At 37.6% G+C, this 23,165-nt stretch overlaps 1 protein-coding gene across 2 annotated transcripts; it reads right to left on the bottom strand.

The window, feature by feature from the left end:
- Window positions 1-256: 256 nt before the first annotated feature.
- dgat1b (diacylglycerol O-acyltransferase 1b) lies at window positions 257-22,008 on the bottom strand. 2 transcript variants are annotated; one of them, XM_051718593.1, is made up of 17 exons: window positions 21,521-22,008; window positions 21,124-21,211; window positions 17,571-17,611; window positions 16,922-17,007; window positions 16,139-16,191; window positions 12,975-13,080; window positions 10,249-10,377; window positions 9,460-9,531; window positions 8,845-8,948; window positions 8,417-8,455; window positions 8,297-8,338; window positions 8,164-8,208; window positions 7,845-7,957; window positions 7,199-7,264; window positions 6,906-6,993; window positions 3,644-3,706; window positions 257-1,908 (listed from the first exon to the last, which is right to left on the bottom strand). In XM_051718593.1, exons 1-17 carry the CDS (start codon window positions 21,730-21,732, stop codon window positions 1,744-1,746), a joined length of 1,512 nt encoding a protein of 503 aa, XP_051574553.1. In that variant the 5' UTR covers window positions 21,733-22,008; the 3' UTR covers window positions 257-1,743. The 2 variants fall into 2 exon arrangements, with proteins under 2 accessions (XP_051574553.1, XP_051574551.1); XM_051718591.1 differs by having other exon boundaries at window positions 21,124-21,214; window positions 21,521-22,007.
- Between the last annotated feature and the right edge of the window lie 1,157 nt (window positions 22,009-23,165).

Raw genomic sequence — 23,165 nt, 5'->3', positions numbered from 1 at the left:
CCACTGCAGCACACAATAGAATGTTCATACAATATGACCCATGGCTATTATAAGACTTATCTCCAAAGCCATTTATCACAAACTTGCACTGATTGTAAGGATCTGGCACCCTCATCATGTGAGGACAAATTGCCCTAGAAGGGCCTGATCTGAGAAAAATAACACACTGCAAGATTACAATGCATCTGGTTCTCTATACTGAATACAATTACAGTTGATAAATGTCTCCACAAAAACAAATAATTGTGTAATAGCATCATTTACAGGGTGTTTAATCTCAAGAGTCACCAAAAGGTGGCACACTTCTGATGAGAGGGGTTCCACAATGCCATAACGGTGGTTTGCTCTACACAGATGGCATCTCACAATAAAGCATTAAAGTGTTTAAATACATAGAAATGCAATTTAAAATAATTATAACAAATAATATTTGCATAGACAATCTAGGCATGTGACACATATTTTTGATTTAAAGGGATAGTTTACCAAAAAATGAAAATTCTCTCATGATTTACTCACCCTCCTGGCATTCCAGATGTGTATGCCTTTCTTTCTTCTGCAGAATGCAAATAAAAGTTTTTAGAAGAATATTTCAGTTCTGTAGGTCCATACAATGCAAATGAATGGGTGCCAACATTTTGAAGCTCCAAAATCCACATTAAGGGAGCATAAAAGTAATCCATATGACTCCAGTGGTTAAATCCATGTGTTCAGACACGATATGATACAGTAGGTGTGGGTGAGAAACAGATAAATATTTAAGTCATTTTTTGTCATAAAATCTCCTCCCTGCCCAGTAGGGGGTGATATGCACGAAGAATGTGAATCACCAAAAACAGAAGGAGAATGTGAAAGTGAAGGGAAAAAGACTTAAATATTGATATGTTTCTCACCCACACATATCATATTGCTTCAGAAGATTTGCATTAAACCACTGGAGTCATCTGGAGTACTTTTATGTTGCCCTTTGGATTTTGGAGCTTCAAAATTTTAGCACCCATTCACTTGCACTGTATGGACCAAAAGAGCTGAGATATTCTTCTAAAAATATTGTTTGTGTTCTGCTGAAGAAAGAAAGTCATACACATCTGGGATGGCATGAGGGTGTGTAAATGATGAGAGAATTTTCATTTTTGGGTGAACCCTTTAACAAATATTTTAGCACTCTCAAATCCCTTTGCAAAAATCTAAACAGTCACACATCAGCAAAGTGTTGCACTGCATATTGCTTTAACATATATACTCTTTAAAGATTACACATTTCTGTCTGTACATATTACCCTTGGATATCAGTGTTACATATACTGTAGATTTATGAATTGGCATTTAGATACATTTGTACAGTAATAAAGAGCATTCAACTTATGGCATTTTACAAAAGCATTTCACAATATTATAATGGTATGTTTGAGGTTAAAAATGCTAGCAGTGACAGAACCCTGGCCTAAGTATATGGAAAAGTTCACCTGGACTGGTGGTCCTACTAGTGCTCTGAAGGCCAGTAATGCATTCTCTCAAAAAATAAGGGGTTTCATCTAGTGAAGTTTAAAGTGAGCACTTGGCACCACTTGTAGAGTCACATTCACTATTTAGAGATTTTTTGGAAACCTCACTGCCTGGACTCTTCACTTGTATTTAGTTTTTATAGCAAAATCTAGAAGTTTAGCTGCTCAGCTTGAGTCTAGGCAAATCTTTTCCAAAAATCATTCAAGCTAACTCAGCTTATGAGGTTTTACAGTGTGGTTACAGTGCTTCAGTTACTGTAGGGTCTTCCTGGTAGTGCGTGACATAGTAGTCATGAACATACATCAGAACTGCGATAGGCTGGCCAATAATGAGCGAAAGCCATACCGCAGCATTTCCATAGTTACCGCGAAGAAACCTGGCCACAAACCATGCCAGTGGGAGCTGAAACAGAGATTTTTGTTTTATTATTATTGTAAGCAATCCGTAACAAATACATTCAGACATGTACAATATTTATATACTGTAGACTTATATATACAATATTTAGGGGAGACCAGGGCTGGATGGCACAATTTTCATTCTCTGTTGAATATCTCTGGTGGATAAAAACATTAAGATAACCCAACTAGGGGCCTGGGTAGCTCAGCGAGTGAAGACGTTGACTACCACCCCTGGAGTCGCGAGTTCGAATCCAGGGTGTGCTGAGTGACACCAGCCAGGTCTCCTAAGCAACCAAATTGGCCTGGTTGCTAGGGAGGGTAGAGTCACATGGGGTAACTTCCTTGTGGTCATGATTAGTGGTTCTCCCTCTCAATGGAGCGCGTGGTAAGTTGTGCGTGGATCGCGGAGAGTGGCATGAGCCTCCACATGCGGAGTCTCCGTGGTGTCATGCACAATGAGCCACGTGATAAGATGCACGGATTGACGGTCTCAGAAGCAGAGGCAATTGAGACTTGTCCTCCGCCACCCGGATTGAGGTGAGTAACTGCGCCACCACGAGGACCTACTAAGTAGTGGGAATTGGGCATTCCAAATTGGGAGAAAAGGGAATAAAAAAAATAAACAAACTTGAAGTAGTTAATGACATCAACATAACTAACCTCAAGCCATCCCTTCAAGGGGTCATGACATGCCTTTTTTATTTTTTTAATATGTTCCTTGAGGTTCACTTATAATTTTAGTAAAAAAAAAGTTTTTTTTGTTGAAGTCATATATATGTTAAACATGATCATTTTCCAACCTCATTCTTACCATTTCTCTGAAACGCTTGGTTTTGGTGCTGCTTCTCCTTTAAGACTTAACAGTAAACACCGACTGTTATGATTGGCTCTCTGCTCTTGACTGACCTGCTCTCTCTACTTGCCATCTCACTACTCACTGCTACTGGGCAAGCTACAGAAGTGATAAGGTAAAGCAGTAGTGGATGTGTTGTTGTTGAGGTGGTCGGATGCAAATGTCTACCACAGTGTGACATCACAATGTGGAGGAAGTAGAGAATGAGTCTTTTTGGCAGCTTGGTTTCAACAAAAACGCAGTGAGGAGGCAGTTTTGAGTTCTGAAACTTACAGTATGTTATTATACTACAATGACCTCTTATATGTTAAAAGATCAAGGGAAATTTGATTCCTCATGTCATGACCCATTACACGTCATCCAAGGCTGTCATAAGGGCAGCAAGCCCTACCACTGGACGGCAATTGCAACTGAGGGGGCCCCTCATTCTAACTCGCCCTGGGCCCCGCCCAGGCTTAGAACGGCCATGATATCATGCACCCACTCTTTTTATGAATGAGGCTTAGTCAAAAGACGGTCATCTTAACTCTGTAAAGTATCAGCACTATGGAGCCCCATTTTATTTGCAAGTTTTACAAATTTTATATGCTAAACATCACACTATCTGCTAAAAACATTTGCCGATGTGAGTGAAAAAAGTGGAGACTAGAAAACTAAAACACGAACACTTCCACGTTCAGGATAAAGGCAGATAGACAAACAACCTCGGCCTCCCCTCTTTATTATCAGTGATATAAAATAACATAGATTGTAATTGACTTGTATTCTACCTGCTACATCTACCTGCTTAGATAATTGTCACATATTTCACATTTGTTTTTATTTTTATAAGAATGCATCTCTCAAAAACTTAAATGTATGTTATGTGTTTAGAGATTTATACCTGAGCCATCATGCCCATAAATGCCCACAGTCTGAACATCCTGAGTGGAACACTGACCAGGTACTGTAGACAGAGACAAACATTCACATTAAAAATCTTTAAGACACAAAGCTTCAAACTCCTGAGTGATGATCAGATCATACTGTATGAATCTAACCCATCCAGCAGGAGATCCAACTGACCACTTCTGTTGTGGATTTAATAAGACTCTTAACCTCTGGTTGCTCCTGGGGTCTTGGAACATTGGACTCCCTGTCAGTTCTCACTAGATCACGGCTAGATCATGTCCTCAGCAAACACTTTTTAAAATTTCAAGGGGGGAATTCACTAAGAATGAATTGTGCCCGCTGATAGCTTTGTTTAGTTGTGCACACTGTCTCCATTGTTTAAAAAAAAAACAGATTTAGTAAAGGAAGTATGCAAATCAGGTATCAGCACAAACACGGCCAAATAATTTGTCAGTACATTTACATGCTCAGTTATAATTGAGATACAGCGAGTTTTTGTGTAGTTGAGCTAGAGTCTTCAAAAGTAAACATGAAACAATGCGCAACTGAATATTTGAAGGAAAGATGTCAGCTGAGGAAGTGCCGGTAATACACAACTTGCGTCACCTCTGTCTTTCAGAGCATGAAATGGCAATTAGTCCGATTAACATGTATACATGCTGGACCAAGCTAAGCTACAAACGCATTATCTAAGTCTGTCTGACATCACAAACATTGGACTGGTATGATTTCAGTCGAATTTAAGCATTAACATGACATTTTAAAGAGACTAATTATTGTTTTAGTCTAACTGAAATCTAACTTCTAAAGTACATGTAATCACACTGAGTGTCTCTCAAGCTCAGGTTTTAGATACTCTAAAGGAAAAACTTTCAATTTATGGATCCATCTCTCCATATGATCTTTCTGAGTCATTACTGTGATCCTGAGTCCAGTTCTGAGGCATCCCTTGAAGGTCAGTGTTTTTTAAGTAGACTGTTAAGAATACTATCTGCCTGCACCTGCAGATTGGGCACATCTTCCCCCTCATTCCTCTCTCTCCCCTCCCCCAGCTCAGCTCAGCTCACAGCTTATCACAGAGAACAGCAGCCTGATAGGAGCCTGTTCTTCCTCTTCTTCATCCTACACATCCCTCTGCACTGACCTTCATCTCCCCTGAAGAACAGTACAGGGTTCCCAGTCTTTTCAAGGCACAGTTTTCCATGACATTTCCAGGGCATTTTATGTGCCCAACAAGTGTAGTATTTAAGCAAAAACACACGCGCCTATTTAAATCAAGCTTTTATTTTGCCGTTATTTTCAGACTCCAATCATTTAATTACTGAAAATAAGTTTGCATCCCGAGGTGTAAATGCCGAATCACCACGCTACCAACTGTGCATTCGTTTAAAAAACAAATCAGTGGTCCGACCATCTTCATCGCAGTTTAAAGTTTAAAACTCAAATTTTTTTGTGGTTAACACAACAGCCGTGTTGGAATGGCAAAAAAAAAAGTATTTTGTACTATATCAATACTTAAACTATTTCGTCTGAGAAAAGCAGAGGACAACAGATGAGAAGAGAAAGTATGTGACAGGGATTTGTTCATTAAAGTTAACCGTTGACGTTGTTTCACAATGTGCAGCCGCCGGCAGTGCAAAACAATACAAAATTTTATTACAATTTTACTCCTATTCCGAGTCCCAATTGTTACCATGTTTTTGTACATGGAACAAAAACCTTGTTACCAACACAGTCAAACAGCTGTCATATTCAAATATTTTCCAGGACAAATAATTATTTTCCAAGACTTTTAGGTATTTTTTGAATTTTCCATGCCATTTCCATGACTGGAAAACTGCACTGCAAAATTCCATGTTTTCCGGGACACGTGGGAACCCTGACAGTGTCTACCAGCCAAATGCTGGGCATCTGCTTCTGAGTCAGGAAAATAAGACAACTGCCTTGGGAGTGAAGAACATTTTCTAGAATTTTACAAATGATTCTAGAATTCACAGCTGCTTCAGAGAACAGCTGCTTCGCACAAAGTCCAAAGAGACTTTGTGTTTGTATTTTCACTTTTTTTTTTCTAGATTTATTTTGAATGTTTTGTTCCACTTTAGATTTTTGCTTAATCAATTAATGCCCAGATTTTTCCAGATACATCTTAATTCAAATGATTTGTTTCTTTATTATACTTTTCATATTTTCTATATATAATGTGCTGTCGTTTTCCAAGTTTAAGTGTATTGTGAATTTACAGAGAATTAAAAGGTGTGTACAGTAACTCCTAAAGAAATTAATTGCAATTTTGAAACATGTATAAAATCATGACCGCTCACATGAGATGCAGACTTCAGTTTATTAGTTACCTTACAAAAGCTGTTTTTTCTTCATGGAGAGGGTCTCCTCATGGGAGTCGCCATGTTAGGATACTAACATGCTGAATGCTACTCGCTTAATCTAGGTAACCACCCTGTTATTGGCCACTTTCACTAATGGATTAAAATAATCATGGCTTCCTGTGAATAGGGAATTTCTAAATTGCCATCTGTAACTGAAAACTATTATGTATGAATGATGCTGCATCCACGCCCCTAGGTGTCAGTGTAAGTCCAAGAAGACATGAACAAAAACTTGCACCTTCAAACTTTATTGACCTTTGAGCACCCATGTCAGTAGAAAGTAAACACCCATAGAATCAAATATTTAAATATCGTAATGAAGGGTTTCGCCCATCGGTCACAAAAGTTGTCAGGTGCATTTCTGAGTAAATAACCAAAAATGACAATATGAATTAAACACTTCCACTTCACACATTATACAGCAAGTTGTCAAAAGCTCTTCCTAAGGTTGTCTACTTGAATGACAGTTGTTTTTAAAGTCACCCAAAAATATTAAAAGAGTGATAAAGTCAGGTTTCATTGAGTTAAGCTTCTTGTTTTATAAAGGATTTATAAAAATCTATTTAAATAAAATCCAAATAAAAGTTCCACCCTACATTATTTCCCACTGAATATACTGTTTTTAAATGTATGCTTTTTATAAGTTATGTTTACATTCTGTATACTTTTGGGATCAATGTTAAACCCAAGTTAGATTCTGTGAGTAAACACATTAGACACTGAAATGTACCGCTGAGTTGGTATCGTTCACAGAAATATCACTTTTCTAAAAAGATATTCGCACAGGTTGTTACCCTGCTCAGACTGTTGCATTTCATTTGCGATGACCCGACAGCATACAAAACGGCATATGATTTATGCACATCTCACCTCGTGAAAAAAAGCAGAGGCGAAAAATACAGCTGATTGGCTCAGTAACTTGCTAGCACCTCTTCTCAGCAAAGGCTTGTAAAAGTGGCTTTGAAAACAGGAGAGAGAGAGAGAGAGAGAGAGAAGCACATAAAGTCGCAGTCAGTATGAACAGCAAATAACCATATATTTCTTGCGGACAGATCACATTATAGTCACTCCTCATTATAGTCTATGTGAGTTTTACTGTGTCGTATGTCATCTTGGCTCCCTACAGCTGTCTGCAGTCTCTTTCAAAACATCCATCTACTCACCGGAGACACCATCTGTGTACGGGAATATTCCAGTTTTGCCAGAAGTATGTTATAGTCTCCGAGTTCCTAAAAAAAAACACATACACACGTGTCACTGTCCAACTGAGTTTTGAAGCAAAACTAAATATAGTTGTAGTAAAATGTGAAAAATGCTGCCAAAGGAGGATCAAAGTTATTAAAATTTGACATACTTTATTCACCATGCTCAATTTTTTATTTTATTTAACATGACTAAATCATCCTGACTCCATTAGGTTCCACCAACAAGACTAATTGTAAGGGTTATATCAAGCTCCTTAAATGGAACAATTTGCAGGATAGCACTTTTAACAGAGTACTGTTTTGACCTGTATGAAAGTTAGACCAAATTTTATGACAATTTTTTGCTGAAATACCAGTAAAATTCAAGGATTCACATACTTTTTCCTGCAACTGTACTGTACATGAAAGGCAAGTAGAAAAGGCAGTGATGGCACACATAAACCAGATATATTGCACTTTAAGCCAATCTAATGCCATTCAATGTCAAATACATTCAGCAGCAATGTAAAAGTGGTTGCAACCCCTGGCAGCTCAAATAAAACTATTCCAAAGAGGTCACTCCTTGCAAACTGTAAAGTCATTTAAAGGAGATACAATCACTTACCACCAGTCCCGATAGAATTCACGATCTCCAAACCTCAAAAGCTCAGCTACAAAGTTCATTGATGAGTGGAAAAACGAGTAGAAAAAAATTAACCAGAGAAGATGGTTGGGCACCTATTATGAGAATAAAAATAGAAGTTATTATTTATTCCATCATTCATTTTTTGCTTCATATCATCTGTCAAACAACACAGATCTAAGCAAAAATTGATGCAACCGTACTGCCAAGATTGTTTTTACAAATCAATTGTTCTTCAAATGAGCACTGTGTTTCTATTTTGGGAAGGGAAACATTGACCCCTGAAGTTGTTTTTACTCACAGCCAGTCTAAGAAGACGCTCAGTCATTCTGGTGTAGTCCATTTCCTGCGATATAAAAAACTATTATTTTTAAGGAATTAGATACATTGCTTGTCCCTAAGGCACAAAGACACAGTTTTTAAAAATAACACACCTGCAATGGCTTCATTGAACTTCGAATGATTGGCACCATCCACTTAAAGACAACAGAAAGAACATTAGTCATGATAATTACAGGTTTGATGTGTTTCCTACAATGCCCTGTGACACTCACCTGCTGTGTTAAACCAACCAATAACTGAGTGAGGAGTAACTGCAACAGACAGGGAAAAAGGTTTTGATTTCTCTAAAAAGTGAAATGTTAACTATGTTATTTTTAGAAGTGCAAGTGAATTAAATGTGCAATATGCAATGGCTGTAACTGAAAGTAATAATATAACAAGATGCACATTCATACATAAAAAATGCTCTCGTATTTTTCTGCTATGACTCCAGCCAGTCGTTTGCAAGCAATAAGCTAATTCCTATGATTTATGGCCATTTGCGGATTTAAGCTATAATGTACCAGTATTCACAAAATAAATGAGATATGATGCACTGTGAACAAAGCTGGCGGCACAACTTTTCACAGTGCAATTATGAGGAAGTAAAATGCTCACTGGCAAGCAACCAAAAGACATGAAATATGTCCAAGCTGCTTACCATCTCAAAGAGTCTCCTGAGCAGAAATCCCATCCGTATGGATTCAGAGCGGGGGAAATTAAGCTCATAGCATAGGGTTGGGGCAAAAACAAAATAAAAAATATCTGAAAAGACACAGGTTACATCATGAGGCAAACAAGTACACATCAGTAATACATTTCTATGACTTTTATATGACCTTCCTTGTCATTAGTAATTACTGGATAAGGACTGCAAGATTCAAATCAGTGTAATTCGGACTGATTCACAATTCAATTTGGTTCATAACTTTAAATGAATCTGTCCGACTGATCTATTACAAAAAAAAAAAAAAAAAAAAAAAAAAAAACACAATTATTCATTTACTCACAAGTCAACCATCGCTATGGCATGCAAGCAAGATTTACTCTGCACAAGGGCAATATTTAGCCAATTAGAGCATATTTTTGAATGGAAAAATGCATATTCATTATAGAACCTATTATGATTTGTAAAATCTATTTCATTTTCCATTCCATTTTTTTTTAAACATCAGTTTAAAAAGTCTAGTTGATTTAAGTTCAAAAGTCATAAACAATTTACTAAGGGAAATAATAGGTTTCATAACTGGCTTGTTAGACTGAAAGCACAGCTCACCCCTGAGAGAGAGATTCCCCGGGTATGACACATATGATTGCATACTGCTGGACGAAGATGGAGTCGAAGGACCTAAAGCACACAGAAACTGTCAATACATGAACAAACCTGCTTGGAGCTCTCTAATTTCAGCTAAAGATTGGACTTTACTAATCTAAACTTAGTAAACTGGTAGAATTCTGAGCCAACAGTGACTGAATTCGACTCATGTTGCCCTGTCAATCAAGCATTTACTGGAAAACATCAATAAACAGTTACTGACAAACTCATATACATGCAATATCATGATTATTAAATTATTACTCTCTCCATTAAGAAAAGATACTTGAAAACTATCTTATTCTATTAATACCATAAATTGTTTTCACGTGTGTATTAAATCTTTTCAGTGCACAATGGACATTATGAACAGTTTTTTATTTAAGTTGAACAGTGTGAATTTAGTCTTATAATAGCCAGCAGAGGGCAATACAACTGTCAAGCTGATGTCTCATTAAAAACATAAAGACATAACTGTAGGGTGACAATGATATCTGACAATCTGGCGGCAATTGACAAGTAATTCACAAACATCATTATCTTGTCTTGTGGGATCCTAACAAAAACAATACTGCTATTAATATCAGGAAAACAGTTTCCAATCAACTGTTTCTGTGCATAGCATTTAAGGACTTGATGTGATCTAAGCTTATCTGACTGAAAGTTATACATATATAGTACTAGCAATTTCATACGCTCCACTAAAGGGACTGCAGGCAATGTTTGATGAGAGTTGAGTGTATTACTCACATGAAAGGGATCTGGACAGGCTACGAGCCTTTGCTTGCATTCTCTCTCTGCACCACTTGTTAACGTCTTTGTACGAGTACAGTTTCAAAAACAGGATGGTGTAGATTCCTAAAGCAAATGCACCACCAACTGCACCCAGATGACACGACACAAAAACAAGACTATGAGAATAAATTACTGAATTTACATAAACACTACAACAGTACAGTACTCTTCATAGTTCTCCTCAATATCTGTATCCAGTGTCATAAATTCACTTTTAACCAAAGAGCGAAATTTTTTACCTTTATGACAGCATATATTTGTGAAACTCTGAGATATTTCACTTGAATGAATTGAAATGGTCAATACAGTGTCTAAATCTATAACTAGAAAGACCTACAATGGGATATTATGAAATATATCAAATGTTAGTAAACTGACACAAAATGTTTAAACACATCTAGGGCACTTTTGTGGACACTCTGGGTGGTGTTTTTGATCAATCCTGTCCTGGTTAATTTCCATCCCTGCATGTATCTTATGTAAGAAGTGAGATACAGTATGTGGCTCTTGAAAACTCACAATCACAATGTGAACAAAGGGTTTTGAACACACACTTCCAGCACAACACCACAGCATGTCCCTTTTCTTTGCTCCATAACTCATAGTCATGTGTCCATGCACATCCACATTCATAGCCCATCACCACTGTTGCATGCACAGACCTGGCTCAAACTCATATGGTCCCACCTCCACTGCTTTATCAATAGCGGCCATATGCTGTGTGGAAATGGTCCATGCAGGGGCTCTGAAGCACATCTATGCCCCAGAGAGATGGACTCGAGCTGGACTGAAGGACCAGCAGCAGCCCCGGCTGCCCCTGAGCTGACCTGGCTGTCTGGTACAGGAGCATTGTGTGCGGTACAGGGCCGACAGATGGAGGCACGCTTTCGCCTCCCGTCGGGCAAACAGATGAGAGCAGACAGAAGTGCCAGTGAATGTTGTGGTATGGATGGAAGGAAATGAGGCAATACATTCCCTACTAAAAAAGCCTTGGGAGGCTCATGTGAGTGCGATGTGAAATCTGAATACTGTACAGATTGTAAATTGAAAAACCTTCTTGATGATACAGAGGAGCTTTTATGATGCTGGACATCAACTCCATTAAAATAGAGACCAGTCTGGTGTTCAGTGAAGTTTAATGGATTGCACCATGATATTTTCATTGAGTTTAGGTCATGTGCCTGTATGAATATGGCAAAATAATTCTTGAAAGTCTGGCTTAGAAAAGCCACTTGTTGATTTTACAATTGCAGTTAATGGAAAACAGTTGGGGTGTAATGATTTGCTCTGACGACGATTCGATTTGATTAAGATTCTTTACCTAACGATTATGATGCATCATGAAATCTGAAATTTGGTCAAGATTAGATTATTTTGGAATGATTCAGAATTATTTTCAAAAAGGCCAAGGAGGATTGGCTTATATTTGTGACTGCATATATGAACAAAAAAGCATTACATGATATGCTTTATAGATATGATTGTTTCATATAGACATAATATGGTACATATATGTTACATGAATAATAGATTTCCGATATGAATAAAGAATAACATAATGTCTGATGCAACATAATGACGATGCAAATACACACAAACAGACAGTAAACCGTGAAATAAGCGTAACAGATTTGCATATCATGTAACGTTAACATTTATTGCACCAATAATTACAGATGAAATGTCATGTGCAGGCAGATAAGGTCCATCTTGAAATCGAGCAGGGTTATAGAATGAAAACTATCTATTAGTAGTGTGTAAAGGCAGTTATACACTGGATGTAGTAACTGTGAGTTTATTCCCTTCAGAACAGACTGAAATCGCTCCCTATTCTCTATATTTTGTAGCATTCACTATAAAGAGAATTAATGAACAAGTGAGTGTTTTTGAATGCATTTTTACACCCCTGCTGACTAGACATAAATTAAACCAAGCCACTCAATTTAGAAAAGCATTTTATCAGATCTATACGTGTTAACTGTTCTGATAAAATAATAGGTTATGTCAGAACCATGGCCTAGTGGTTATCTCCAACATATTGAGCCATAGTCATGTGGCTGACACAAGTTTGAGTTCAGCTGATGTCATTTCCTGATGCCAGCCCCTCCCCCCACCCTAATTTCCCCCTTCATTTACTGTACTTTCTACAATCTCTATCAATACAAGTGGCAAATATGCCAAAATGTTTAAATCATCATGCTTATGAAGGAACAGAAGTACTTAATATCATGTTATCCCTCCCAGGCCTTAACAGTAACACAGGTGCCTTTAAATTCATCTGAGTTCTTTTAAGGCCCAAAAGGTGTTTTAGTGAATACTGAGGCAGACGATAACTTCTATTGTGAATAAAAACACCAATTACATGTCAGCTGAGCCCATAAAATCTTATTGTTGGATTAGTCAAGTCGGTTCTGCAAAAAAAATTCTCCAAAGCTGGATCACCTGATCCCATGACAGGAATATTACAGTTAATACCAATGCAAAAACAAACAAAGCTGTTCTTTTGTGTTCATAATTGACCAGAAAAGGGTGAGAAAAGGGGAATGAGAGGGAATGAGAAATTCACCAGGTGTGTACGTGTGTGTTTGTGTGAAGAAGATTTACAATGTACTGTATATGTGTGTTTTTCTGAAAGATAGTGCTCATGAGCAAGTGTTAATAGTTATAATGCACAATCTTACCTGGTGTAATAGATGGCAGCTTAAGTACAACAACCATTGGAAAACACAAGATGACTGTTAGATTTAAGATGTAAATCAGCAGTCCGACCTTCTCACTGATTGACCCCTGGAAAGCACAATGTAAAAGCATAAACACAACATACTCCAGCTATGTGGAAAACAATACAATGACAACAACACAATCAGACATCAAAACATGTCTCGTAATAACACAATCACAAACAACAATACCAACAATTTAAAGGTGAAGTGTGTAATTTCTGCACCACTTGCAGCACCAAATGGAACCTTATTCAGACTAGCGCCATATTTAACTTAACAGGAATGAAAACAAGACTTTAAAGGTGCACTCAGTAATTTCTTTCCTCATTAAAACCTATTACTCCTAAAGAAACAAATACAAATTTTAAAACATATATATAAAATCATGACCATTCACATGAGATGAAGACTCATATCAGCAGCCTGATAAAAGCTTTTTTATTCTACATGGAGAGGGTCCCCGCATGGGGGCTGCCATTTTTGGATCACATGACCAGTCAAATACTACTTGCTTAATTTCAGTAACCACCCTGTTACTGGACTCTTAAACTCAAGGATTATATTAATCATGTCTAACAGTGAATAGTAAATTTGTACAATGGCATCAGTAACTGAAAACCATTGCTCTTTGAATGATGCAACATCCACACCCCTAGGTGTCAGCGTAAGTCCAAGATGACAACCATAAAAATAACTGCATGCGCCTTTAAGGGATTGTTTATACTGTTGTTCAAATTGGTGTTGATCGATCAGCTGATAAAACCTTTAAAAAACAGCTTTCCAAAAAATTTTCAGTTGACAAAAAACTCCCGAACACAGTGAAAATTAAATCTAGAAGCTTTATACAGTGCATGTCATTAGAGACTGTCTATCCCTCACAGTCTCATTTTAAATCCCGTCAAAGATTAAACATGACCCTTCTCTGAATAAGAAATAAGGACTGTTTTCAAACAGTTTTACAGAATACTCCCACAATCTTCCATTGGTCAAACAAAAAAGAACCCACACTCATACCACTGGTTAAGCAAATCGACCACAAAACTAGTAACTCCAAGAAAATCTGACATCTAGAATTTTCATTTGATGCACATAAAACTACATTTCCATAGATAGAGTTTGTTATTGGTAGAGTCCTTTCACAAAAGCTATTCCCTTTATTTTGTATGCAGGTCTTACACAACATCAGCAAAATGCCTATATTGTTGGGTTCATTCCATTTCAATTCAGTTGGATCAGTAAAGGTGCTGATAGTCAGTCCACATTTGCAAGTTCTCTCAAATATGGCAGGCTTTTTAAAATACAATGCATCAAGTTCAACCTCTAAATTAGGGGTCAACCGATAATCGATATACATAGTAAAAATAAAAATTTTAGTTTCAAAATTTACACTAACACAAACTCCAACACAAAGCGTCCTTTAACTGTCTATGAACATGTGTTTAATTAAATACTACAAAACATAACATTTTAATATTATCTTTTTTTAAAATACTGGAAAACAACATATCGACATTCTTTTTTCAAAAATAAAGTGGAGGGAGCTCCTCGCAGCATTTCTTTTGAAGTGAAACTTTAAATATATAAAAATAATGAACTAAACAGCTCATAAGAGAATGTTATGTAGTAACGTGATAACAGATGAGAATCAATGTTATTTGAGTTGACACACTTCATGTAGCTTGCTGGCTAGCCTGTTTAGTGAAGTGCAAAAAGGGCAACAGGATTTTTCAAGGGCAAAAAGATTTAATGTTAGCAAAGCTGGCGTTACGTTTGCTAAACCTTCTAACGTTGGTTAGCTATCTACCACTATCAATAACATTAACAGCTATAACATGTAAAAACACCAACTCATACGGGCAAGTACTCTGTTAAATCAGTCCTTATCTCTGCCGCCTATCTATATGGCTGCTAACTGTATTTCTCTGTTACGGTCTACTGTCACTGAAATAACCGCGTCTGTAGTTCTACAATGCGGCACCACATGTTGCGGGCCGGGGGAGAGAGGCAACGCGTGTGGAGCGTGAAAGGGCATTAATGAAGTGTGTATGGTGCTAGAGAAATATATCCAAAGATATAGCGCTGAAAGATCAGTGCTATCTACGCCCTGGAGCGCTTGCTGTGTACATGTGTAGAAACGGTGACATGGGGAAACTGTCACCACTGTCATGATGTCTCACGGTCCACTAATTGGTGACCGCTGGCATAGAGTATTGTGATGTTTATTGCAACTTCAGCATCTGCATTTTTATCTTTGAAAACAACTTGTCCTCTCAGTGATTCATCTTTCTCTCGCTGCTTTCCTCTTTCCCACTTCTCCCCCACAAATACGGAGTACAGTGTTTTTTTTTTTTTTTTTATCCCATTTTCTCCCAATTTGGAGTGCCTCATTCAATTTGGAGTGCCTTAGTAGGTCCTCGTGGTGGCGTGGTTACTCACCTCAAACCGGGTGGCGGAGGACCAGTCTCAGTTGCCTCCGCTTCTAAGACCGTCAATCCGCACATCTTATCACGCGGCTCCTTGTGCATGACACCGCGGAGACTCCTCATGTGGAGGCACATGCTATTCTCCGTGATCCACACACAAATTACCACGTGCCCCATTGAGAGAGAGAACCACTAATCATGACCACGAGGAGGTTACCCCATGTGACTCTACCCTCCCTAGCAACGGGGCCTGGTTGGAGTCACTCAGCACACCCTGGATTCGAACTCGCAACTCCAGGGGTGGTAGTCAGCGTCAATACTCGCTGAGCTACCCAGGCCCCCAGAGTACAGTGTTGACTGGCCATTTATCGTGACATATAACCAATCCAATAATGCTGTGGGCAGGACATTGAGCCAGACTACAAGCAGTGAGAGGTGGTGACATCAGAGCCAACGGAGCGCATTTTAAAATGTATCTGCAATCAGATCAGACAAAATAATGATTTCGATAATTATTGGTCGACCCCTACTCTAAATTGAGCTCTGAAAGGACTGGCAAACCCTCAATGGGATGGTTCTAAAGCCTAAATTATACTGTATGAAGTGGCATTTTATGACAAAATGTTATGCATTATAATAAAGTAATTAAGTGAAAATTAATATCAAGATAAATTACTTTAGAGTAACGTTTGAACTCACCATGGCAAGTTTCCTCTCAGTGTACATTGCCACAAGTATGAACACATTCGAAACTGTAAAAAAACAAAAAAACAAACAAAAAAACATTGATTATAATGTCAAATATTATCTACATTCTAACAATACAATAAGTACTTTTGGTTAAAAAACAAACAAAACAATTTCATAATAAAAAAACATAATAAAAACAATAATGTATAGCTGCTTGAATCCAGTGAACATTTTACACAGCTCTAAGGGGGTAGTATTCTTTGAAGGATGTAATGAAGCAGAACAGGGTCAAAATTGTACCCCCAGAATGATCCTTTTGACGGGGCAGACAGCCAGCACGTGCACACACACACGAACACACACACGCGCGCACACACGCACGCGCACACACGCACGCGCACACACGCACGCGCACACACGCACACGCACACACGCACACGCACACGCACACACACCACCTGCTACACATGATAGAACTGCCTGCTGCATTATAAAGATTGAGAGAGTCACAGTGTTCACAAAAAAACAGTCACAATATTTATAATATAATACTTCCCTAAAAAAAAAAAAAAAAAAAAAAAAAAAGAAAAATCAAAGATAAAGAATCATTCCATAACAAAGGGAGTTAATTGTTTTCTGGAATTTTGCAAATCAGATGGTCACCACCATTATTTGAATATCTAGGAGTGGCCTCTACCAACCTGTCTTTAATACGGTCCCCGCCTTGTGTACAAAAGAACAGACCAAAGGGGAAAATATATGCTAATCCCCCCCTTAAAATACAGTACTTACCGATTACCAGACACGCAGCAGGCCAGCTATAAGGGTCCTTGAGGAACAATGACACCACTTGAATGGGGTCGACTAAAATGCCATACCTATGACACAAAGAAAGAGTGGATGTAAATAACAAATCGATACATCTCAAACATCTTCTCCAAATCTTAAAATCTCAACAAACTTTTAAAAGGTTTCTTTTTAATAAAGACAAATACATATCTGACCCATACATCCTAAGAATCTAGCTTATTAATCTTTGCCCTGAATCTCTGATTATTTGCAGTGTTATACAAGGTTGCACTCTCAGTGGGCATCTGTTTACATACAGTCCGCATGCAGCAGCGTGCAACATAATGACAGCATATGGTCCCCTCAGCATGGGGTTCAACATTTCATTCCACTCAGGGAGAAAAAGGCCTGTTTACTGATCAGACGAGCCCTATAGACTATTCACAGGTATGATTCTCAAAACACAGAAATTAGAACAGCAGTGTACTGTACATTTATTAATACTTTTTATGTTGTTGGACACCTGTTTAGTGGGACAACTGAACATAAAGGTCAGAACTAACTTTTGAGGCCACTTTCAACTTCTCTGGGGCCACATATGACAGATGGATTTACAAAAATAATACAACTGGTTAGGAAAATCCCTTCATACCTGAGAAGGTTTTCCAAGAACAGGCGTGCATTGCTCAAAACCTACAATAATGCGAAGACAGACATGCATAAAAACACACGAGAATCAACATGAAGATATATCGCTAACACTGTCAAAACATGTTAAAAGAGCTCAAATGGAAATCACTGTATAGGAGAAGTTTCTTCACTGTATGTACACAAAATCCAGAGGTAAGTTAAAATTAATGTCAATAAATCTACAGTGGACCTAAAAAGTATTTGAACATTTAAGCCACAATGTATAAATGTCATTGCATTAGAAAACAAACCAAGTGGCATTTAGCTTAGGTATGGGAAAGACAGATTTTCAGGTTTTATATCAGGTTTGATAGGTTTTATATCATAAAACAATAAATATACTGCTCAATATTAAGACACTGCTAGGACACCTGTGTGAAGTTGAGGATAACTGACTTCATACATCCACTTAAAATGACCTTGGGGCCAGTTGGTTAAAGTAATTGCAAAAATGGTGACATAAAGTGAGGTTAGTTCTGAAAAAACCTCTAGCATCATTTGTTTGCAAACACCACTTGGTTTGCTATATTGTTGTCTATACATTGACATTCATATGATACATTTTTAGGTGTGGCCTAAGTATCCAAAGATTTTGTGGGCCACAGTATACTGGAGACACTTATTCCTATGGATATAATGAGAGAGAACAAAGGAAGATAGAAGAGAGAGAGAAAATGCAAATGCACACTGAGCCATACCATTGGAATAAGAAAGAAAACGTCCAGCAAGAATTAAATAAATTCTGTATTGTATTCTGTACTGTATTCTGTAATTCTGATGACAAAGTAGACGCATCTCAAAACTCACATTAACAGTAAGTTAGAAAAGCGTAAATGCATTCTTCACAGTTTTGCAGGCGAGGACTTTGCTGGCTGTCCTCCATGTTCAGCAAGTGTTTAGACAGACAAGCTGTTTTAGGCTGTTTATTTTTAGGTGTCACTTGGCATTAAGTGTGTCGCCATAAACAGACACACTGATCAATGATTCTTCACATGCCACATGATTGCCATGCACCATTCACTTAAAACGTGTTATTGCAATAGACTTGTGTTACTAGTGCTGGTTTTCCTGTATTTAAAACAAATTATTTTGTGCTTAGATTCAGTGTCATTCACTGATATCTGTAACACAGTAACCAGAAGCATGAGTAGGCAAGTCAGTGCATGCAGATGTTGTCACTCACAAACTCAACGGGTCTAACAGGTATTTCTGAGTACATGTATTTGCCAATACTTTGGGGACAGAGAAGTTAGCATAATCTGGCAATCCTCCCCTTGAGGAAGTCCCCAAAAGTAAGAATGATTCATAACTAAAGTAAATAATGTTTTCTTTTATAAAAATAAAAAAATGCAGAAAAGGGGTAGGTTATGGTGTGGGTTAGTTTGCAGTAATTATATTATTATAATAATTATAATAGTTTGTAGTAATTATAATAAAAACAATAGATGTCTATATAATAGACTATAATTCATCCTCATTTAGATAGCTAGGAAGACGTACTGTGTGTGTGTGTGTGTGTACAGGTTTCATTATGGGCCAAGCACTGAAATTACGTAGGCACCTATTGTAATCGTTAGTGTTCTTTTTAATTTTAATTCTGCCACTGAGTCTATGGCAGCCCAGAGAACTGTATGTGGGAAAGTTGTGAAATTTGGCACACAGATAGAGGACAGTCTGAAAATTAACTGGAGCAAATTTGGAGTCTCTAACTCAAACCCTCTAGCGCCACCAACTGCCCAAATTTTCACACGTTTATGGTAATAACCTTTGAACCGGAGATGAATCGATTGCACCCTATGTCGTCATTTTCCATCTTGAAAATTTTTCTGCCATTTTGAATACTTTTTCGAACTCCTCCTAAACCGTGCATTCGATTTGCACGAAAATGGAATCATAGCATCTTCAGACCAGGCTGACAAAATTCAAATTCAAGTTGATTAGTTAAACGGTTCTTGAATAACACACGAACAAGTTCGACGTAGAGCATGCCAAATTGGACGTAAGGCTATATCTCCACAATGCTTTAGCATATTCACACCAAACTTGGTGTTATGACAACCATGACCTGAGGGTACCAGCACAGTTTCAGCACAGTGCCACCTAGTGGTCATGAGATATTAAAAATGCATATTTTTGCTTATAACTTCTGAATGGTTTCACCTAAAATCACAAATCTGGTCTTGTTAGATTCTGTATGGGATGCCGAGTCGAATGATACCAAATTTTCCTATGTCGAAATTTTGGGCGTCACCCATTTTGAATTTAGTTGTAAAATGCTTTATTTTTCAAACACATTGACATATAGTAACAAAATTGGTTATGTTTCATTGGCACAATGCCCTGAAGGTACTCAAAAAGTTTTGGGACAGCGCCACCTTCTGGTCAAAAGAAAATGCTAATAACTTTTGAACAATTTGTGCTATTGTCATGAGACTAGTCTTGGTAGATTCTGTGGGTCATGCCGGTAACGTGGATACCAATTATGCCATGATCGATCGAACTTCCTGTCCGCCATTTTGAAATCCTTTAAAAACCTACTTTTTCAAACTACTCCTAGAGCGTATGTTAGATTTTAACCAAAATCAAATCAGACCACCTTCAGATCATGCTGACAAAAAGTTATGGATTACGTGTTGATAGACCAAACTGTTTTCATTTAACACAACAATGAATTTGATGGCATGGTGCCAGAATGGTTTTCAGGCTCTATCTCGGCAACGCTTTGGCGTATTGACATGAAACTTTATATGTGTCATCATGACCACACATTGACCACACCAGATCAATTTGGTGACAGTGCCACCTGTTGGTCAAAAGTAATAAGCTTGTATGTTCCAATGCAATTGATAGTATTCATGGTTTTTCAACCATTTTTCTTAAAATCATGACCAGATTGCTTTAATTACTTATTTTTTGCTATTGTTATGCCTAATAATGGTTCATGTGCTTGGCTCCTTAATTGCAGCTTGCAGCTATATTTATAATTGTGAGTGCCAAATTTTTGAAATGAGTATAGTGAATCTTGCTGAAAACCCACTAGTGAGGACATTTTAGGTGGTCCTCACTAGTATAATAAATAAATAAATAAATAAAAAGGCTAATAAATCGTGCACAGATTTCTGTGAGGGTTAAGTTTAGGGGTAGGTTTAGGGAACAGAATATATCTTTAGCCTGCTATGAAATCAATGGAAGTCTATGAGATGTCCTCACTTATTAGTGAAAAAACGTGTATGTGTGTGTGTTGGTTTTGGTGGTTTATGAGGACATTTTGTAGGTTATACACGGTATACATGAGGGTATTATGCTATAAATGTGGTTGATGAGGACATCCCTAGTGTCCCCATATTTTGAACAGCTTAGAAAACATACTAAACAATGTTTAAAAATTTCAAAAGGTTTCTGTGATGGTTAGGTTTAGGGGTAGGGTTAGGGAATAGAATAGATAGTTTGTACTGTATGAAAATCATTATGTCACGTGTGTGTGTGTGTCAGTGTGTGTTACTTTCCAGACTTACCAGCATTACAACACACCAGTTAAGAATGCCCCTGTAATTTTTGAAGCTGCTGGCAGAGCTGAGCATTGACTCCTGCAACTTGTGGCAACTGCTGATGAGAAAAGGGGAAATGTAATAAAAGCAATAAGGTGTACCTCTGTGAAAGAGGTAGTTCTGGGACATATGATTAAACTATTTACAATGTTACTTTACTGATATATTAGTGTGATCCAGTAAGGAATCTTTTCTTTTTTTTTAAATATACCCTGTACTGTGCCACATATGCACATTGCACAATATGTGCTCCATATATGGAAACTTGTCTCGTGCAGCTTGCCCCTCTGTGCACTGACCATCTAACTTTGAAACAGCTTGCGGTTTTTGCGTTACTTATTTCACACAGACTAGTCCAGCTCACCTCATTTTGTCGTAGAGATCGCATTTTCGTTTGCTGTCTTCTCTCAGCTGTAAGTTTTTCGGTAGATACTCTTGTGTCTTGGAGCCGCTTTTGTGAGAGCTGACTCCAAATGTCGCGCCGTTTCTGGGTTTCACAATCTCGCTTTTTGCGCTCGTGATGGTCGCGCGCCTACGACTCCTCGTCACGGGCCCGAAATCATTCTTGTCAATCATAATTCAAGCAAACTGACCGCAAGCTCCAGACAACAAATTAAATAACCGAAGTCCACTCAGGAGTTTCATTTGGCTGTGCGACCGGAAAAACAAGCTTTTGCGTAAACCCCTTTAGTTTAGCAAGATCTAGGCTGACGCAAGATTTGTAATTACTGCTTGATTCAAATGAACCTGCGTGGACTTAAGCACGTTTGTAGTAATACGAGTCTTTCACTCAGGTTTACGACTGTCCCCCGGATCTAGTTCCGCGTTTTCTGACATGTAAAACGACTCCATAGACTCCACTAAGCCAATAGGAGTCAGTAGTGTATTGTGGTTTAGCCTATGTGTCACAACTGCAAAGATTTTGAGTGAATTCAACTTATTGGCCTCTAGTTTATGCTGAGGGGAAACGGAAAGTAAGCTTGGAAATGTGCAGGTATGATTAGGGTACAACAGGGCTACAGGCCACCGGGGTAAATGGCACGTTTGATTTTATTTTCTCCCAGAACACTAAAAAGCAACAAAAACTACCACAGCACTTCGTAAACACTTGTTTGATCCATAAGATCGTTTCGTTCATTGTCTAAGGACTGATTCTTTTTAATACATTTTTTTTAAAATGTAATTTGATCTAATATTTAATCATTTTTAAAATGTTGCAAGTTTATGTATTTGATGAAAATCCCTGAATGGATTTTTAGACAAAATATGTATTTGTCATTTTTAGTTTTGTTCAAGGGGACTAAATCAAAAGTTTTTCAATAACTGTCCAATAAGTGACAGGATAGTGTTTGGGGTAAAAAAAAAAAATATATAAAAAATAAAAAATAATAATAATTTTAATCAAAACAACCTTCCGTTATCATTTCCTTTCACACAAATGAATTGCTTCATCAAAATTCAATAAAATAAATTTATTATTTCAATCTTGATACACTTTATGACCAGAAAAAAGCTTTACAAAGATGGTCAGTGTTTATTGCCAAAGAACATTACACTTTCCCTCTAATCAAAGTAATAGAGGTCGACCGATATATTGAATTTACCGATTAATCGGTAAATTAATTTTTTTTAAACTATCGGCTATTGGAGAAAATTCAACTCATGACTTATAGTTTCCGATAGGCTAGTTGTTTTTGGTTTCATTTCTCCATGGCCGGCGCTAGAGGAGTGTACAGTCTGAACTCCTTGGTTCAACTATAACGGCGCCCTCTAGAGGTTAAATAAAAACAATCACTGACTCAACATGGAGTTTGTTGTGCAACATGACTAGGCTATTTATAGAGAAGGACGCTTCAAATGCAGGTTTAAAACATCTACAGAGAAAAGCCAAGGTATATATACAAAGCACGTTATTGTTATTGTCATTGTACAATAAATCAGTCATTTAAGATAACCAAAGGTGGTTTGAAAATAAATTTGTTTATAACTAATCGCTGCACTGGAGAATT

The sequence above is a fragment of the Myxocyprinus asiaticus genome, chromosome 15, assembly GCF_019703515.2.
Source record: "Myxocyprinus asiaticus isolate MX2 ecotype Aquarium Trade chromosome 15, UBuf_Myxa_2, whole genome shotgun sequence".
Classification (NCBI taxonomy): Eukaryota; Metazoa; Chordata; class Actinopteri; order Cypriniformes; family Catostomidae; genus Myxocyprinus; species Myxocyprinus asiaticus.
The sequence above is the reverse complement of the archived record's forward strand: the minus strand, read 5'-3'. Positions and strand labels throughout refer to the sequence as shown.

Bases quoted from the DNA above. Each gene is read 5' to 3' on its own strand.
- dgat1b (XM_051718591.1), bottom strand. From the start codon at position 21,732: ATGATTGACAAGAATGATTTCGGGCCCGTGACGAGGAGTCGTAGGCGC. The intron at 13,081-16,138 runs GTGAGTTCAAAC...TGTGCTTTCCAG, and splicing joins CTGAGAGGAAACTTGCCATG to GGGTCAATCAGTGAGAAGGT. The intron at 7,958-8,163 runs GTGAGTAAAAAC...TTCTCATAATAG, and splicing joins AGCGTCTTCTTAGACTGGCT to GTGCCCAACCATCTTCTCTG.